General features: G+C 37.5%; 2 protein-coding genes across 15 annotated transcripts in view; one reads left to right on the forward strand and one right to left on the reverse strand.

Moving 5' to 3' along the window:
• The window catches only part of LOC145973151 (uncharacterized), a 174,525-nt gene that overhangs the window by 11,707 nt on the left and 142,679 nt on the right, over positions 1-20,139 (reverse strand). The window contains exon 1 of one of the 2 annotated variants that reach the window (XR_014439375.1): positions 6,771-6,960. The exons of the other annotated variant lie outside the window; for it this stretch is intronic. The gene's annotated coding sequence lies outside the window, so the exon portion shown is untranslated. Of the gene's footprint in view, positions 1-6,770; positions 6,961-20,139 lie in introns of those variants that run through there. 2 annotated transcript variants of the gene reach the window in all.
• Glut1 (Glucose transporter 1) overlaps positions 1-20,139 on the forward strand; it is a 40,130-nt gene that overhangs the window by 8,936 nt on the left and 11,055 nt on the right. For 5 of the 13 annotated variants that reach the window (XM_083102341.1, XM_083102339.1, XM_083102344.1 and 2 more), the window contains exons 2-13: positions 1,170-1,521; positions 3,487-4,297; positions 9,189-9,381; positions 9,929-10,039; positions 10,454-10,549; positions 10,684-10,844; positions 11,243-11,602; positions 11,813-12,044; positions 12,152-12,364; positions 14,067-14,291; positions 14,510-14,649; positions 16,143-16,172. In XM_083102341.1, the coding sequence (XP_082958467.1) occupies positions 3,495-4,297; positions 9,189-9,381; positions 9,929-10,039; positions 10,454-10,549; positions 10,684-10,844; positions 11,243-11,602; positions 11,813-12,044; positions 12,152-12,364; positions 14,067-14,291; positions 14,510-14,649; positions 16,143-16,172 (2,564 nt within the window). In that variant the 5' untranslated portion in view covers positions 1,170-1,521; positions 3,487-3,494. Of the gene's footprint in view, positions 1-1,169; positions 1,522-3,395; positions 4,298-7,244; positions 7,548-9,188; positions 9,382-9,928; positions 10,040-10,453; positions 10,550-10,683; positions 10,845-11,242; positions 11,603-11,812; positions 12,045-12,151; positions 12,365-14,066; positions 14,292-14,509; positions 14,650-16,142; positions 16,173-18,765; positions 19,721-20,139 lie in introns of those variants that run through there. The other 8 variants (XM_083102346.1, XM_083102340.1, XM_083102343.1 and 5 more) reach the window with 8 other exon arrangements.

Raw genomic sequence — 20,139 nt, forward strand, 5'->3', positions numbered from 1 at the left:
GGATTTGAAATCTCAAAATCGAAACCGGTAAAGTTCGCGCAATAACGAGCTTCGATGCGGATCGGATGACATATCTTTGAGGTCCACAACTTGCGATATGCAATTTCGAAATATTGACAAACATTTACAAGCGAAATTATTCTGCGGAAACTCTGAGAAACTTAGTTTACGGACAAACTATTGTCCGACTTTATCTATATGTTACGGTTAAGCCATTATCAGAAACGAAGGAGAATTACGGACAAAATACGCGAAACGATTAAATATAACTATTTAGTGGCACGTGTAATTTATAATATAATTGTCATCCCTGCTCTCTCCTCTCCTATGCATACGGTGAAAAAGTTTCAGTCACGTTTCACGGAAGATGCGGATAGAAAGTTTCGCAACGACCGGGAGCGCGTTGCGGCTGTAATCTTCCTGTCACAATAATTTCTATCAGTTTTTAAATTTACAAAACATGAAAGTTTTCGAGTCCTATTTTTTCCTGTCCCGACATTCATACTTGCTCCGTCTGCCATTGCGAAATTGTGACTTAATTATTAAATATCTCTCGAAATATCTTCGTTCTCGACGAACGATAATTTTTCTAAGAATAATTTTTCCTAATTTTCGGTAAAAAAAAAAAAGGAAATTAAAAGAAGAATCGCAAAAAAGTATTTTTCTTCTAATTTGACATTTGATCTTTTTATAAAATTTCCTTGAAACAGTTGTAAATGTGAAGATGACATTTCCACAAATGTTACTTAAATTTGATTTTTAATGTAATTTTTAAAAGTTTTATTAGTAAAATTCTGATAAAATTTCAGCTGACATTTATGGAAATAGCTCGACCTTAAATACGATTGGTATTCTGACATCATAACTTTGTAAAAGCGACGATATCATTACAGAAGTTGCAGCAAAAACAAATAGGCATTTTCCTTTTTTATATCAGTTTTGAGTTTATAGATAAAATTAGATCACATATGTCTGAGTGCTGTTTTTCTCGTGAACGAAATAACTATTAAAGGAGCCAAAAAAACTAAATATAAATATAAATAGATAAGCGCTAATTAGAATCTGAGATTGCTATCGCTTTGGGTTACTATGAATTATCGCATTTTATCAACGATTATATATGTTGTTTCGTATATCTCGATATTAATCAATTTCTTTGTCTGTTACAGGTTCTTATCACTCGCCGTCTTGTTCCGAATCCGATACAAGTCCGATCGATCGGAGGGAAGAGGCCCCTCTGAAAACGCGATACGTTAGTGCTCCGTACACAACCGTGGTGGAAATTCCACTGCATTCTCCATTTTCGCATCCGTATATCGTGTGTTTACTTCACCTTCCTACTCCTTTCCCCGTCTTGTTTCGCTGCCCTCTTTCGCGTCGCGAAGCGATTTTTCGATAGCTAATAGATCGAAGGGTCCACACCGGAGTTCCTTCTTCGTCGAGCGAGGCGAGCAGGTGCGAGACGAAACGTCGTGGCGTGATATATCATCGCCGGGCACAATGGCTTGCAAATTTATTAAGGTGAGTCTGTATTTCTTGATTTATGATAGATGGCCCGTGTTATATCCGATGTCGGTTCTTGTGAGTAAAACAAACACTTCTGTTCCAAAATACAAAGTTGTGAAGATGCGAGAAATTCTCAAAAATTTTTATGTATTTTAAGAATGGTGCTATTTTTACATCGCCATTAAAAATGCTGACGTTGAATTTATTAGGGGAGGGGTTCAAAGTACACGAATGGAGACTAAGTTTGTAATTTATCCTCTTTAAATATGAAGCCCCGTCTGCTTGTAAAATGGATCTTACAAATTACAAAGTTCCATCACTGTGGCAACTCTGTATACGTTATACAATAATTCGCTTCTCTTCTCTGATTATTATTCGCGAAATTTATGTATCTTTAACACTTTGCACTCGATAGTTTTTTTTGCTATAAAACTAGCAACTCGAAGAAGCTATTTTGATAAAAAAATTGAAATTTTGTATAGCTAACATAATAATAAATTATACATAGATTAACGGATAGAACTATTGTATTTCAATATATTTCGTATATTAAAAAATGTTGAAACAGCTATTCTTTTGTCACGATGATCGTTTTCGAACTGTTGACACAAGTGCATTCCAAGCAGCGATAAGGGCATAATTCTTAGACAAAAATTTTATCGCCTTTTTAAGACGAAGCATACTGTGCTTCCTAAAAGGAAACACAATCTGTCCTGATATCCACATGTCGATATCGCAGCTCGAGGCTTGGGAGAGACGTGTCTCCACGCAACAAAAAAGACCAAGTTTAAAATAATACTTTAAGATAATAATAAAAATTTAAAGTAATAATTTACAATACTAATTTAAATAAAATAATAAACACAATGCTTTACTATGAAGCGCATCTAAATCAAACTTAAACAATTATTGTCGCCATTCGAATTGCTGCATAAAACCAAGTGGCAACTGAAGGTCACTTCTCGAGTGCAAAGGGTTAAAATCCAAGCCTACAGAAACTACGTAGAATTGGAGACTTTTTTACTCACAATGACTAAATATTATTCGCAAAAATACTTCATTTTTTCCCCGAAACAACCATCGTTCATCGAGACTATCACGATTTACATACACACGCAGCGTATAATCAAACATTCTTTAAAAAAAGACTATATTGGAATTGATTGGCGCAATACATACTTGAAACGGTGATTCAACACATTGTCTCGGAAATTTCCGTGTTTTGTAATTCGCCTGCAGGCGATGTCACTCACAGACTCTCATTCTCGCTGCAAGCCGAGGTTAGCGGCAAATGTGACGAGTCTATAGTTTGTTTGCGACCGTGTAATTCTCTACGAAGGGAGCAACTTTTGCTCCGCCGGGATCGCGCACCTTGGAGGGCAAACGCTATTATTTTAGTTATCCTTACTCCAACCCGACATCTCATATTATTAGCTGCAACGCGAGCGAAAGCTGCCCGGCAAAGTTGGAGCATTTTGTATGCATGCGCATCGCGGGCAAACTCTCCGTGAATTATTTCTTCCCGCTGTCTGCCAGACGGCTCTTACGATAGGACGCATATTTTCTAAAATTGGTTTCGTATTCATTAAAAAAGCACGTGGCATCAGCGTGATGGATTTTTTCGAGGCTTAATTCGACTTTCGAGGCGAGAAAACGTCGATCGCGATAGACGTTCCGTCAATTGACAAAATATCGCGGATCGTATGCGGATGATATGATTCACAATTTGCCGCGACAATTTTGCCACCGCGATACACGATATTATTTTTCGTCGTATCGTGCGCTTCGTCGTCGATTTCGTCTCATTACTATAGAAAAATCAGTTCCATAATCGCGGAGACAAGCGTCACGAAAGGATCGTCACTGGCACTTTATCGAAATGTCGTTAGTTATCGCAATGGATACGCAAACGATAAAAAGAGGAGAGCATGATCGGAGAGGACCACTGTATGTACGGCTTCCGTCTGTCTTTGGGCGCAGCTTGAACGATGGCCGATTCACGCGGCTTCAAGCCAATAAACCAGTTGTGGCAGAGCGCAACAGTGCCGACGGATCAGGATTCGGAGTGTCTCTACGAGGAGATCCCGGGGCTCTCGGGGTCTCAGGATACGGACCAGCCGGCTGGTGCCGCCGTTGGGCACGCGGTGCAGGGGGAGGAGGAAGAGGAGGAGGAAGAGGACGAGAACGTCGGCGGCAGCAGGGGAAGTCTCGATTTCGGGGTCCAGGTTGGAGGTAGCGGCGACTGGTGGGGCGATCAGTCGGGGGGCCGGGAGGACATCGTCGCCGGCGGCGGTACCGTCCCCCGTAGCAGGATCGTCGGCAGGAACGGCCAGTCGAGGTCGGGGTCGGGATCGGGCGCGAGCAGCGGCGCGAGATCGCGCAGCGGATCGGCCGATCGGCGTCGGCCATCGGATCGGGCGCGCCAGCAGGACATCGTCATCGTCGGCAGGGTGGAGGAGGAGCGGTATGCCGCGCGCAGGATCCACGTGGAGCCCGGTACAGGCGCCGTATTGCCGCCTCCTGCGGCTACCGGCCTCAAGCTGACCAGGGGGCGACCAACGAGCCAGAGCACCGTCGCCCGTTACTTGCACTCGGCCAGCACCAACGCCTCGGCGACGCACCACCATCATCATCATCACGGGTTGCACGGCCAGTACCCACCGGCATCCGGCGCCAGGACGACCGGCAGGCAGCACCGCCATCATCACTCTAGCCGCGGCGCCTTCAGTAATGAGACGCAGGAAGAGGTACAGGAGGACGATGAAGCCACTCTACGGGAGTTGCTCGTAAGGTACGTTCGTACGATCCGCGCGAACGACCAGTCTCTCTCACGCTCTCTTGGTTTCCCCTCCTCCCCTCGAGTCGGTGTACACCACTTCACTTCGCGCAAATTGTCGCGATTGTCGCGATTGTCGAGACAACTTCCGCGATACACACTCTATGCCAAGAGGAAGAGTTGTTGTCCAAGTTTTGTTGATGTCTCGGTAGGATTATCGTAGCGATACGAGCCGTTGGACGATTATCATTCATTATCGTCGCGTTCCCGTCGTTTTTCAGAAACGAAACGATATATAACGCACAATATACTTATTTTATTACACCGCTTTTCTAGGATTGCAAAGAGAAAGATTTGAGATTTTTGTGCTATGCGAAAAAAATAATTATGCAGAAAATGTTTGGCTTATTATTACTGCTCATTTATATCGCAATTCCGGGCTCATATGGCGATTAGTCCTCGGCTGCTGGGCTTTTTAGATCTTTAGCATCCTTGGACTCGATATAATCGTTATCGAAAAACCAACAAGGCTTTTATAACAACCCAAGTTACATTAATTACGTTATCCAAGGATGATTGGCGTCGCCACCGAATGTCTCTAAGAATTATCTGGATTGTTGGACGTTGGGTAGCGCCGATAAAAGTTTGCGAAGAATTCGCGCTATCGTCAACTCCGAAAATTCTTATCGGCGCTCGTAACGTTGCAAACTATTCGCGATTTTTGCAAGAAAACATCCCGCTTATTAAGGCTATTCGGATCAGATTCGAGCGACCAAAAGCTTATACCGTTCCTTATTATTCGCATTGTTCACGTCAGACGATACGTTAAGCTTCTACGACCAGATGTAATTCTGAAATAACACGAGATTAAATAAATTAAGAGAAATGATATTTGCGCTGTTGTACACATAATCTGTTTTCTTCTCCAAGAGCCGTAGAAGATTAACTCGGCGAACGTTGCGAAAACGAGCGATCATGAATTTCAATTTGAAATATTATTCTAACATAGTCTAGCCTTAGAGTTCTGTATTGACTTTCACATTAGTAGTGAGTTCTTTTTAGGATCTTGTATAGAGAAATCATACTTTACTCTTTCCATGACGAGTGAAGCGTAGAATTTTCTTTTGGTTTCTATACTTATGTATAAATAATCTCATGTGGCATGATAGCGTCGCCATTATTTCGACATTTAATTCTCGAATGTTATTCTCGGCTTGCTTCAATTTTGATACAAATTCCGATTCTGATTTAAATTGTCACTGGAAAAAGTACATTTATTGTCAATTAAACTTATCACGAAGAGCTGTATATATATATTATAATAGTCGGAAAAAAATCATCGCGAATCTAAGTCCCGAGGAGAAAAATAATTTAAAAATAATTCTCGTTCTTCCGACGTTACAGAGCCTCTTTTATTTCGACATCCTCGCTTTCATTATGGCAAAATTCAATTATTCCAATATGTTTGTCTACGGACATTCTCATTGGATAGAGTCGCGCTAATGTCAACTGTCACGAGAGACTTGACACTTTAAATCTCTCGCGAGTAACTTGGCTTAATACTTCCGATAAAACAGCGTATATGAGCTCTCGAGACTTGCATACCAATCAAGGAGACACTTCTCGCTTTCTTTTATCCGCCGTGTTAAAGTGCTCTCTCCTCTACCGAATCGATAACGCTTACTTATCGATCAAATAAAGCTTCGCCACCGACGAAAACGACTTTACGACCGTACCATTTTCCATAAACATCGTTCTCTCGAGAACCTAACTGTGTTGCAAATGCATCCAGGTAATTCCAGCCTAAGTGTGGCGGTGCCTTTTACTTTACGATAATTACGTGACGGCAAAAGAGAAAAGAAAGAAAAAAAAAGAAGGAAAAAGGAAAACGGACGCGTCTTCCCCGCTTATTATTTTATATAGACTCTTTATGTATCCGAGAATGCAATGCAAGGCTTTGTGCCATGCCATTCATCATTTATACATAAATCACACTCGCTCTTAAGCTCTATTCTTGTACATACTACACACTCTCGGTCTCATAACAGTCGATAATCAGACACTACCGATGCCGTTGTTATGGTTACTTGAATTTTTTGGCTGCGGCGCTCGCAGGCTTACCACTGATTGCTCATTTCATCCGAAATCATATCTCCCTCTCGAAGTCAGGTGCACAAATAAGCTCGCAATAGCACCATTAGAGCTCGAAATGAAAAATAAAGACCGGAGAGCCTACCGGTAATGATATCCGGTTTGTATACACGGGGATACAGGCAATTGGTTCTCAACGAAGCGATTCGCGATGAAATTCTATTGTCAGTTGCAGCACCGCCATTGATAAAAGAATCGCGATTGTGCAAGGAAATCACGTACATAGTCGAATAATATCCTAAACGAGAATGAAAAAACGTATTCTCTTGGGATATTTTTCGTCGAACATAATAGATGGATTGTGACTTCACTGTAAGAATCTCAAAATGTTACTCACTTTTGTGCGACACAAATAGTTGATCACGAGCACGATTCTGCTCCGAGGACTTGCGCGTAGATCCTCGCAAAATGACAGCACTACTACATACTTGTTGCTCGATGTGCCATCGCTGTGACTTATTTGTGTGCGTGTCTGAATATTCTTTATCACTCTCATGAGATCATGCTGATTTTTTGTAAATTATTTTGCCGACTGTTCGTTCCGCATAAAGTGATGGGCCATTCAAATTGTGCAAGCTCGCTTGTGGACGCGGGCGGCTAGGCAGGGGTGAGTAAGCTGGCGGTGCGTCGCATGGTGATGTGTGAAAACGTCTCTTTCACACGTGACGGCTCCGTCTCTTTCTTTTTTTTTTTCTCTCTCTCTCAATAGAAGCGAATTGGACGTCACGATTACTAAATGCGAGCGAATATATCATTATGACATGATTTTTTTACTGAACCACGACTGTGTTTCCAAACTAGGTAAAGTTTTACAGAGTGAGTGAGATAAGAGAGGAGGCAGGGGCGGGCGTCGTCGGGCCTTATACCCCCTCTCGCCGTGTACACGTTACCTCTCCACCTTTGGTTGTGGACCACTTGACAACAAGCAGTTCAGAGTCAATTGATTGGATTTGGTGGATAATCCAACGTACGTACATATGTCTCGTGTGAACAAAGCAAAGAACAAATAGATCTCTGTGAGAATAAGACGAAATACTGAATCAAGAGGAGTGAGTGGGGAGGCATAGAGGCTACTGTAGTTTCGGAACACAGCCATGGTCTCCCTACCTCCCAGGTACATGACAACATCATCACTGCTCTCTCTCTTTTTTTTTCTTTTTTTTTCTCCCATCTCTTTCCCCCTCGTCTCTATCTATCTACGTATGTACACGTATCAAAACTAGTCTTGTACCACTTTTAATTATAATTTTTCTTAAATATGATAAGCTACGATCAAACGTATCATTTAAATATATATATATATATGTAAAAATGATCTCTCTTTGAATGCATAGATTTTTAAATATTCCTGAATGCATCTCAATAAACTTTTGGATGCTTAGATTGTCAATTCCCCAATTTTTTGTCTCTCAATTTTTTAATCTCACGCTATTTTTTATCGTTTGAATAGTGGTGCAATCCTTCGTTTGATAAGTATACATATTTTTGTCTCTCTATGTCTGTTCGTCACCCTTCTATCTTTTCCTCCTACATCTCTTACCTTCTATCTCATCTCTCCTCACGTCTCTTCGAATCATGTGCTCATTCATTTCTGCTACTCACCTGCTGCTATTCATTACACATTTTAGAAAAAAAGAAATTTCTTTCTTTCTCTCTCTCTCTCTCTTTCCTCTCGCTCTATTCTATTGCATTCTCATCTTAAGTCACTCTTTATGCTTGGCTGTGCACATCGATCGATGAGTTTGCCAATTCACCGAGTTCGTTCGAAAGTCTCATGATTCTCCATGATCATATGTGTGTACGTATTATGTACATTGAGCGCGTGCGAGATATCAGTCATTTTCACTCACTTGCACATTCCTGCATCGTGGCCATAGAAATAATTGTACATGTCGAGAAAAGAGATCCGAAGGCGGTATAGTTATAGGTGTGCGAGATTCTAGAATTCACGAACAAAGAGTATCATTTCGACATTCTCACTCTCTTCAATAAATATTGAAGCACTTATATCTACACACGCGAATTCACAAACTTCCATCTAATATGTGCACAGCTTGTGAGAGAAAAACATATATATATATATATATATATATATATATATATATATATATACATATATTTTCACTGTAGTGTCTGTTACCCCTCACACTTATTACACACACCTTAAACGTGCTTTTAGTGGCATTTATATTTTTGTCTGCTATTGTTTTTTGCAACTTGACATTATTTACTACATAAATATATATTATATATAGAGAGAGAGCCGATTGTACACACTTATATATATATGTATGTATGTATGTATATATATATATATACATATATACATCTGTCACGTGCTATTCGTGTTACATCTATCCAACATTCCCATGAGCTGCCGAGCTGACGCTGGCTCGTCGCGTTTTTGAGTTCTCACAAAGCGAACATGCTGCGGGCTTTTGCATCTATATTGAATCATTTTCTTTCTTTTTATTCTTCATAACATTGTGTAAATTACGCATCTTCGTATATCTCATTGTACGCGATATAAATACCATTATGCGCGGGAAAACGAGATGAAACGCGACTCGCTAAACCATCTCGCAGGCGAAGATGCTCGGCAGTTAAGCGCGGAGATAGTTGGATTTTATCTTAGGGGTCTAGGTAAATAGCTTTAGCCTTGAACGTCTAGTGTCAGTGTGCTCGACAATGTTGTCGATCTGTTTGCCCGTACGAATCAGCGAGATTCACGCGGGAATTATGTGTGTGGGAACAGTCTGCAGAAACAGGTCAGCGTTATGAGTATGAACTTGAGTGCCAAGCTGGACGAGCTGCAGCGGGGTGACCGCCAGCTGGAGACCACCGTCGCTCTCTGCGAGATCCGCACGCAGCTGCAGGAGCTCACGAAGAGCGTAGAGTCTTGTCAGAGCGAGGTCAGCGAAGTGAAGCGGGACATGGTCGCGATTAAGGTACGCTCTCCGATGCGTCTATTCGTTTGGATCCGAACGTTGCCGATCCAATTATTTTTTATTAAGATTAAGCTTTAATTTGCAAATAATAATACCAAGATAAAAAGAGATAAGTTAAAAATATTATCGCGAAAAAATAATTTAATAAATTATTTTTAATAATACTGCTGAAACTTTTCGTTTAAATTAATGTCTAAATTAATAATAGTGCGAAAAATTCTGCTGTATAGACAGATTTCATATTTTTTTTTATAACATAAGTAAAAGAATTAAAAGATGCATCGATATTGTCTCTTTTGTATAAAAATATAAAACTATAAAATATCAGTATATTCCAATATATAAATGGCGTGTGCAAGTTATCGCAGGAAAATATCATATACGTGAACTAACTGAAAAAGAAAATTAAAATTATTACAGAGATTGCCGTAAAAATGTCATATTTAAGAATATAAAACTCCTGCATTAGTTGGCGCACTTTCCTTTTAATGAAAAAGTCGTATTTGGTATGTATGGAAGTCTCAGGTATTTTTTTCCTAACACGCAGCACGAACTAGATACGGTACAGCAAGTTAAGGAAGAGATAGAGGAATTACGGGAGTACGTGGATCGACTGGAAGAGCACTCCCATCGGCGGAAACTTAGGCTCCTGGAGCAGGTGATTTCCGGATTTGAAAAATAATGTTATTTTTTTTTACACAACTTTCGTTATGTTTTAGAGAAATATTTTAACTCGAAGTTTGAGTTGCTGCATTGCGAATATTGCTTCTTACGTTATAATATTTATGCTTTAATTTGTTTAGCGATGTGTATGATTTTTATTGATAACATGTGTACGAGAAATTGTTAATAAAACTCGCAGAATTAAATCCTATGTTCTTGTATTTTTATTTGATTTTGCAGTACTCCATTGTTTCATTTATATTTGATGCACTTCATTAATTTCCTTTCCTTTTATTATATTTTGCTTTTATTTTATTTATTATGTTAAAAGTATATGTGTTAAAAGGAAAAAAATGTATATATTTCCCACGTATATAAACGCGTAAACAATAAATCCGATTATTTTCAGGGACTGACACTTTTCTTATCGTATGCGATATTGGCAGCCGTATTGGGAATGTTGCAGTTTGGATACAACACTGGAGTGATTAACGCACCTGAAGTGGTACGTTTTTTCCTTCTTTAACTTAAACGTTTCTTTAACATAAACACTCGATAGATATATGTACAATAAATGTACATAAATAATTTTCATAAACGAACATTTCTGTAAATTAATCGCGCTCAAACTTTTTGCAGAATATAGAGAATTTTATGAAAGATGTATACAAGGATAGATACGGAGAAGATATTTCGGATGATTCTGTCAAGACATTATACTCCGTAGCCGTGAGCATATTTGCGATCGGTGGTATGGTGGGTGGTTTCAGTGGAGGGACAATCGCCAACAGATTTGGCAGGTTAGCGTCAATATTATATCATTGATTTTATATATAATCAAAATGCTTTGAAAATTATTATATATATATATATATATATATATATATATATATATATTTCTATCTCTTTTTCTTTTTTCATAATCTATCTTTTCGCTTCGAATTTGCAGTCAGTAAATAAATAAATAAATATATCTAGAAAAGATAGATTATGAAAAAAGAAAGCGTATAGAAATATACAATATTAATATGTATGTATGCATGTTTAAATGTATACATTTCAATATTAAAATTTAATAACTCCGATATTTCACAACGTCCTGACATATTTGAAAATCTAGACAATAATTGTTGCATAATAATCACTAATAAATGGAAAAACATAGATTCACTTTAACCTTCTGCTTTCTGAATCGTAGAAAGGGAGGCTTACTGCTAAACAACGTGCTGGGCATCGTGGGGGCGTGCCTGATGGGTTTCACAAAGCTAGCTGAGTCGTACGAAATGTTGTTCTTCGGACGGTTCATCATCGGTGTCAATTGTGGCTTGAATACCTCGTTGGTTCCCATGTACATATCGGAAATAGCGCCATTGAACCTGAGAGGCGGCCTAGGCACGGTGAACCAGCTCGCTGTTACGGTGGGCCTCCTGGTCTCCCAGGTGCTGGGCATCGAGCAAATCCTTGGAACAAATGAAGGTTGGCCCGTTCTCTTAGGACTAGCTATCTGTCCTGCCATTCTACAGCTATTGCTGCTTCCAGTTTGCCCGGAATCTCCAAGGTGAGATTACAAAGTTCATACAATTGTAATTTCAAAACATATCTTCTGTTTCCGATTAAATAGGCCTTTTGAAGAGTTTAATCGAAAAATTCAAAGTTCAAGAGTAAAAATAAGGCAATTTTAACTCGTTATATTCTAGATAATTAGCTCACTATTGATATACAAACTCACTATTGATATTACAATTAATGAAGAAAAAAATACTTTTAGATATTTGCTCATTACTAAACAGTGGGAGGAAGAGGCTCGAAAAGCTTTGAGAAGGTTGAGAGCCAGTAACCAAGTAGAAGAAGACATTGAAGAGATGAGAGCGGAGGAACGAGCTCAACAAACTGAGTCTACAATCTCGATGACCGAGCTTATATGCAGCCCAACTTTAAGAAAACCTCTCGTTATTGGTGTGGTTATGCAACTTTCGCAGCAGCTTTCGGGTATCAATGCCGTGAGTAACGACTTTTATGGAATAAGTCGTTTATATTCTCTTTTCCATTATCCATTATCATGTTATAATTTTATTAAATCTGACATAAAATTATTGCGCGTTTCCAGGTATTTTATTATTCCACGAATCTGTTCACTAGTTCTGGTTTAACGGATGAGAGTGCCAAGTTTGCAACCATTGGCATTGGTGCCATTATGGTTGCTATGACGCTAGTGTCCATCCCTCTCATGGATAGGGCAGGAAGACGTACATTGCACTTGTATGGTCTCGGTGGCATGTTTATCTTTTCAATATTCATCACAATTTCGTTTCTCATAAAGGTGAGTTAAAGTTTTAATGCGTTATTGTGAAATGTATTCGTTATTATCTTAATGATAAGCTACAGTTGGTAATATATTAGGTTTGAAATTTTCCTGTTTCTGCTTTCAATCGTAATATTATTTTAAGAACAGTTTTGAAAAAGATTTAGTAGTGTAGAAAATATTTCAGGAATTTTCTATTTACTGTGTGTTAGCTATTAATTTAAATTGATAACTATAGGAAAATAATTAAAGTGCGCTATTCTCTTTACGTAATTTTATACATTGATACAACAATTTATTCAATATTAATGAAGAGACGTGTAACGTGACGAAGATTCTATTAATTACGACAAACTTATCTGTTCTGTGTTTTTATACTATTAAAAACTTTGCGCTTTACTAAGGAAAATCGCATCACAAACGACAAATGAACTGTACATAGCTACGTATTTGCGCTTTGACACTTCATGCACCTTGGCAAAAGGTGTATTTAACACTTTGTTCACAGCTGGAGTGCAGCACTGCACCGACAGTGAGAATCACTATTATATCTATATGATATTTCTGCATCACTATGTCAATTCATTTTAATTTCTCCCCGCCATTCATGTAATTAATAAGTCACATCCTTTGCCCGCATGCCATTTCTTTCATTTGCGTTGTAGATATTTTATATTTTGATATATGTGGACACGCACACATTGTTTTGCACGATATAAATTTTTAAACGAGACAAATATATATTTAAGAATCATTTTTATATAAATACTTCTACTATAACTCTTAGCTAAAGTCGAGAGTAATCGATATTATAAAAAAGGTGCAAGATAAAATATAGAAATACAATAATGTGTCATATGTATCATACGCTTGCATGCCGTTTTATTATTTTAGCTTACTAGTGGTTTTGCTTCTTGATAACCCGTTTCCCTTCCCTCCCCTTCACCACTGACGACCTCTTTCGTGACTGTCTGGAGGAGATATTTACTTCCCGTTTATTAATCAGCCTATGTTCTACTTGGCTCAAACCTGTCACTCTGTATGTCGCATCAACAATTACATCAGCAATTAACATACTTTTTACAAATAATCTCTCTTACAATACATATATATTCATTATTTTTTACGAATAAAGTTCAATGATTCTTCAGCTATTGAATGTCTGGCACGACGCTTTCACACTTTACAGAATTCGATAAAGAATAATTTATTCTTCGATAGCGATCAACTACAAAAAACGTCCTGTACAATTAGCACCTCATATTTTTTTACCGACATTGAGGATGGTTGATTTCTTTCATACAAATTGTTCGAGAAAAGATGTACGCACCAGACTTGTATCTCCGAGATTGCTTGCATATGTGAATGTTTCGTATAACAACGATAACATTAATATACTATAATCGAGGTCAAAGCAAATCCTGGCACTCATCATAAAGAGCAATTTCACCGCTTAACGAGAGATTGTATTATACATAACAAGGCACTGTCATGATATACGAGGAGATACTTTTGCCGCCAAAAATCACTTCTATCGCCTTCATTACACAGGGTTGAGCTACACGCACTGCATGCATTACACTACAAATGATTACGTTCGTTTACATGTGTTTCCGAGTTTTTAGTTGAGTTTTTGAGCCTGCCGTATGATTTATTTTATTTTTTCCTGAGGCTCCTCCAGCTGCTCAGGAAAGAAGAACACAATTCTACTGCCTGATAGGAGTTTTTTGGCTATGTGCAGGAAATGATCGACTGGATGTCTTACATCTCAGTGGTGTCTACTCTATGTTTCGTTATGTTCTTTGCCGTGGGGCCCGGATCTATCCCTTGGATGATCACGGCGGAATTATTCTCGCAAGGTCCCAGACCCGCCGCCATGTCCATCGCGGTCCTCGTCAATTGGATGGCTAATTTCTTGGTCGGCATCGGTTTTCCAAGCATGAAGGTAAGACGATGACGATGGCTAATCGTCAATTTATTTTCTCTATTCGCGAAATGCGAATAAATTCTAAATTATCAAATGTAACAGCCGAAAAAACTTAATATCATATGTAATTATTGTACGCTAGCGTGTTAATGACACGATAATGTAACAATTAAATGTGATGTGAGTATCGTTTCAATTTTATACAAACTTGCTACGCCGATTTTTGTGTGTTACAGACTAGCCTTGAAAACTACACGTTCCTACCGTTCAGTGCATTTCTAGCCATCTTCTGGATCTTCACGTACAGGAGGGTTCCTGAGACCAAGAATAAAACATTCGAAGAGATTCTAGCTTTATTCAGGCATGGTAATGACAGGTATGCAGCACATAAGCAACTTACTACCATCCCCAGTACGTATCACAATAGCAAAATGTTGTATACATAATTGAATACTCTGCATCCGCCTCTCTCTTTAGTTTCTTTCAAAGGGAATTCTCTGGTACTTTACCACGTACATATACATGTATATACTATACGTATGTATAGCTTAAATCCTTAAATTGATAGTCCCTTCAATGTGTATCTCGTTCATTTCTAACTTGATACGTTTTGAAGTTAATTAAGAGAATTTCGAAATTCACATTTTTCGAACTAATAACCGCACAAGTTCTTAACCATTAATTGCACAAGGAGGAGGAGGAGAGTTAGAAGGCTTAGATAAAAAAAGTAATCTTAAAATATATATCGTACTTTTGATGTATAATGTACTGTTATCATATATCCGTCCGCATTCATCCGTCCGTCTACGTTCGATAACGAAGATGTTCGTTATTTATAATAGAGATTTTCTGGAATCTTCAAAAATGAGGAACAGTTTTTATAATTTATCGAGACAATCGAGTGTGTATTTTTTCTCTATATATAAATATATATTATATTATATATTATTGGAATAGTACATTATTACGCTACGCATTTTTGCATGCATTGCTGTTCTCGTTCGAAGCAATAACAGAAGTTGAACTGTGATAAAGTTTCGTTTTTTAAGAAGAGAAAATTGATTTCTTACTTACGATTATACGGATTTGTACATACGATTATAAGTACGAGCTAAAGTAGAGTTGTAAATTTTCACCTTAAAATTTTGTCACGCGCTTAATTTCCCTTCGTTGCATATATCTCAAACTTGTTTCGTTAAGCTGTTGCAAGGAGAATACATTTTTGCATACAATTTGCAAATAAGACGCAACGCGCTAATCGATAGCAAATAGAAGAGGCAACATGCACGATATTGCGAATCATGTAACGAGATTATTATACGAGAAAAGCGTTAAAAAAAAAAAGAAAACAATCAGTATCTCGTAGATTATTAGTTTCTGGAAACTAATGTAAAATATCAAGACCGTAATTTTAGCGTCTCATTTATGAAATATTGCGAATGAAGTACAAATCGCTCTTGATTCTCTCAGATCGGTCTGATACTCTGTTAGATTTCTGAGAGAGAATTATGTAAGAATTTATCTGCTCTATGTTACGTAAGAGAGCAATCGAACATGTAAGCACTATTATTTGACTTATTCACAAAATTGCGATTTCTTTCGTATAATGTAATTTGTAAGAGACCCGTTATTTATTCGAGTCGCGAGTTCGAGTTGGAGATTTTATAGTCTTATCGTTATATTTTCAAGGCCAAATGTGGATATATATTTTGTTTGTTTAACGTACTGTACATGTATCGTTTCAATAAATCGATTATTTCATAGTTCTCTGGGTAACCGATTTTCGTTAATTTCCGTGTTTCGTTACTTACGATGACGACGATTGTGTTCGATATATCGTAATTGTGCTTTCTGTGTTATTCGGAGCAGGAGCAGCTTGCGGGACAGCAGACTTTATGGGTGAGTCCTGCTACACACGTTTCCCGTTACTGTGGTGGCTTTGTTACAGTATATTATACGAACATACTGATTATACTATATTTAACTGCATGAAGATAAATGATCAAAGACACCACTAATTACATGTTCAAAAAAGGAGATTATTTTTTATGCATTTCCATAACTATGCAGCGAATAATTTAAATACTTTTCTCCTGCAAGAGACTAATTTAAAAACCTACTTTATAATTCTCTTAGAAAATATTTCCGTCGAGAAGAGATATGAAGTGAAAGATGAAGTAAATATTTTTACGAAGTAAATATTTTTATCCTATAAACTTTTCTCTTTATTAGCATTTCTTAAGATGCGATTAATAGAGATTGATAAAGTGCTTAAAAAATAATCTCGATTCGATCCCAGCGATTATATAACTTATATAACTTTGGTCTAAAGGCCTGGCATGTCGAAACATCTTTATTTACTATCCAGCTCATGCGAGTCTCCATCTCATTGCATAATCAGTTAGGCTGATTAAGAGAAAGAAAGAGAGAGAGAGAGATAGAGAGAGAGACAGTTATACATACATAGCTGCATGGACATAAGTTGTTACCGTATAAATTGTTCGTTTTTCTCTTTTGTGGAGATACATTTCACAGTTTCTAAAAGTTCGTCAGGGCTATTATGTAACCGGTATATATATGTATCCGTCGCGATTGCGGTAAGTTCGACGGTGCCGTGTAATTCCGCGGTCTATCTATGCCGTTTGTCGCGCTCTTCTTACCTCGAATAAATCGTCGTGTTTACAGTCACATGACGATCGTACTCCGGCGTTTCCGGAAACTTTACGCTCGAATTCGAAAACACCGAGAAGACCTTTTTCGCTTCCGCGAACACTCACATACACACACCGTGGCTAAAATCACATACATAACAGCCCCGATCACTTGACTTCCTCTCCTGGAGCCTCGTATTTTATAGCATGCTCCTTTTAGTATATACATACAATGCCCAGTAAGTGTTTCAGCGACAGGCAGAGTCTTGAAACAAGTTTTTATGTCGATAGTTGGCACGAGTTTATGGCGCTGTATTGTGCGACTTGCATGTTAGTGCTTACGTTACTGTTTGGCGTACCAAAGCGTTTTCTAAATTGCGTTAAGGGATACTTGACGTACGACCACGACGAATGTTTGCGATCGAATCGGATGCGATAGAAGACCGTCGCTTTGCATCGTCGCTCATCGTCGTGTAAAAGTCGCGTGCGAAGATTCTGTGTTTTCATTAATTTCTGCGACGAGAGTTTTTTTTGGGACGTATTCTTCCTTTTCTTCCCTCTTCTCTCATGATTACTTTCGACCAAGGTTTTGCCGAAACATTCGAAAAATTGCACCTCGTCAGGGGAATAAATCGGTTACATTGCTTATGATTCAGCAAAAGTTTCTTAAAGTCATTTGTTTCTTGAGACAAGCCAATTAAGAAGCACCAGCGTAATATCAACGCGTTTATAATTGGATGGTAATTAATAAGGGTCAAAGATACTGTATCTGAACTTTCTCATTTCAACTCGTTTTGTATTTGTAGGGGATGCTTTTTCGAAAGCATTTTCGCAGAAATATGGTGATGGAGAAAATCCAAGACGTAAATATTAAATGTTTTATAAACTTACTAATTTGCCTGTAAAGTTGCTTAATGAATAACAAACTAACAATAATCTATTCTATTCTTGTAACAATTTAAAGCTAATATTGATGAGTTCTGGTTTAACTGGTCTTATGTTAGCAATTCGACGTTTCGTTCTACTTTACAATTCTATACTTTACAATTCTTACAATATAGGAAAGGTAATGTAGTCGTTGCAATCCAATGTCGATACAACCGGTTTGTGTTTTCATCCAGTAACGAAGAAGAAATTTCGAGGCAGTGCTTCGAAAATTATTTAGTCAACAAAAATAATTATAAGATTTCGCTATTAGTTCTCCTTTTAATTAGAATATTTAAAATCAATCTAAATTTAAGACGAATAGCTTATTTATAATGCTACATTATTGATTAGGAGCTGTCTTGGATATAGATCAGACATTCATTTATCTTATATGTCGTAGTAATGCTAAAAATTTATAATTACCAATTATCGTTTTACAAGAAAGTGCAGTACATTATGAAGACATCAATTATAGTTATGATACTCGGCTGACATATAATAGTTCGAAATACGTCGTCAAATAAACTAGAAAGGAAAATGTTTCGAATGTCTTCTTTTTATCCGTTTGCTAGAACGTGTACGCATAATGCATCCTACGTGCACAGATAAAAAGAAAATGATTCTCCTCTTTCGACTTTCCTCTTTAGCGTATTCGACGACTCGCATTTTAAATTACATCAGCCGAGTATCATAACTGTACTAATTTGTCTACAATGTATTGTACTTGCTGACAAAATAATTAGTATTATACTTTCTGGTAAAATAATTTAAATTAATGATCTTAACTTGGAATAATCTGGCACTTACGACACGTGTGCAAATATCCGCGCAAAGATAAAAATAGAATCTCTCCGAAACCAAAAGCTAAAAATAATTCGAGTATCATTTGGACATGTAACATTATTATCTTGCAGGGAAGAGGAGCTCACCACTAATTCTAGCAGGGAGACCGGTCTATCTGATGCCACCACTGCCAGCCATACCCACGCTATACCATACATGAGCTGTAATACATAAATTATAATGGACAAACTATAGATCTAAACAATGAGAACTTGTCTATAATTTGCAATCGATTCATTCGGAGAAAGATATCGTGGACACTCTGGCGTGGTTAGCCAGAAACTATTATTGATCTACATATTGTTATATACATGTATATTGGATGACGAGAGAGTCGTAGCGCTCATTGTATAGCGTGAGAAACTGTGTTAATCGATACGCACTGTAATTTTACATTATAAGCTACGATCCGATCTCGAAACTAGCACCTCTATTAAGCTAGCAGGACCAAATCAAATCGAATCTATTAGATTATTTAGTACTAATATTTGTATACCTATTTTGTACTAATTTGTATGACTAATAATAATTTTGTATCCTGTGCAATTTAAAAAAAAAAAACTGTGATAAACTGTGAAAAAAACTGGGTTTTTTCAATCCGTTGTATTTCTGCATTTGACTTTCTTTTTTTCTTTTTTTTTATTGTAATCCTTTTTTTATTGTAGTCGCTAGCCGTTTTGGTATCTAGTTGGTTGATACCATGCTATACCAAGCAGGGTATATGATGTTATGTATCAGAATAAGTTCCGCCTCTACTAAAAACAACCTTGGTACATGTACCAAACTATCGCCAAAAATCGCCTATTAAGGTAGTAGTGTCACAGTTTTTTTCAAAATTGCACAGAATACAAAACTATTATTTAATGATACAAATTAATAAAAAAAGGTACTAATAATCTGATAAGTTGGTTTGATAGATGAAGCTCCTGCTAGCATTATACACACGTTTTTACGAATATTTCGGCATCACCGAATCAGACTATCACATTCTTCATATTGTGAAATAAATCTGTTTATTTAAATATCCGGATTGAGTTTTTTTTTCTTCCATGTTATATATAGGCTTCAAAATGTATTCACCATCAGGATCAATTCTGATTTCTCGTTCGAGTCGGCGAAGCCAAGTTGAAAATCACGCAGTGACTCCACGAGAAATCGTATTATCCTTTGCACTAAGATATTTATATATATATATATATGTGTGTATCATAATTTGTTGTTTGTCAAAATTATTGTGATTTTATTTATTTCCGAATATTTCCCTTCATCTTTTTTGGTAGGAAATTGTCTCTCGATGAATTCTTTCTAGATGTATAATTTGCCACAGGTTGCCGAATATAATGTTTAATTCTTTCTCTCTCTTTTTATCTCTCTCTTATAGTATAAGTATACATATACATAAATTTTACTACACAGGCCAGTGAAACGCTATACTATTACAAGAT

This window comes from Camponotus vicinus, unplaced genomic scaffold (assembly GCF_025532165.1).
Source record: "Camponotus vicinus isolate PSW18456_S1 unplaced genomic scaffold, iyCamVici1.0 SCAF_6, whole genome shotgun sequence".
Taxonomy (NCBI): domain Eukaryota; kingdom Metazoa; phylum Arthropoda; class Insecta; order Hymenoptera; family Formicidae; genus Camponotus; species Camponotus vicinus.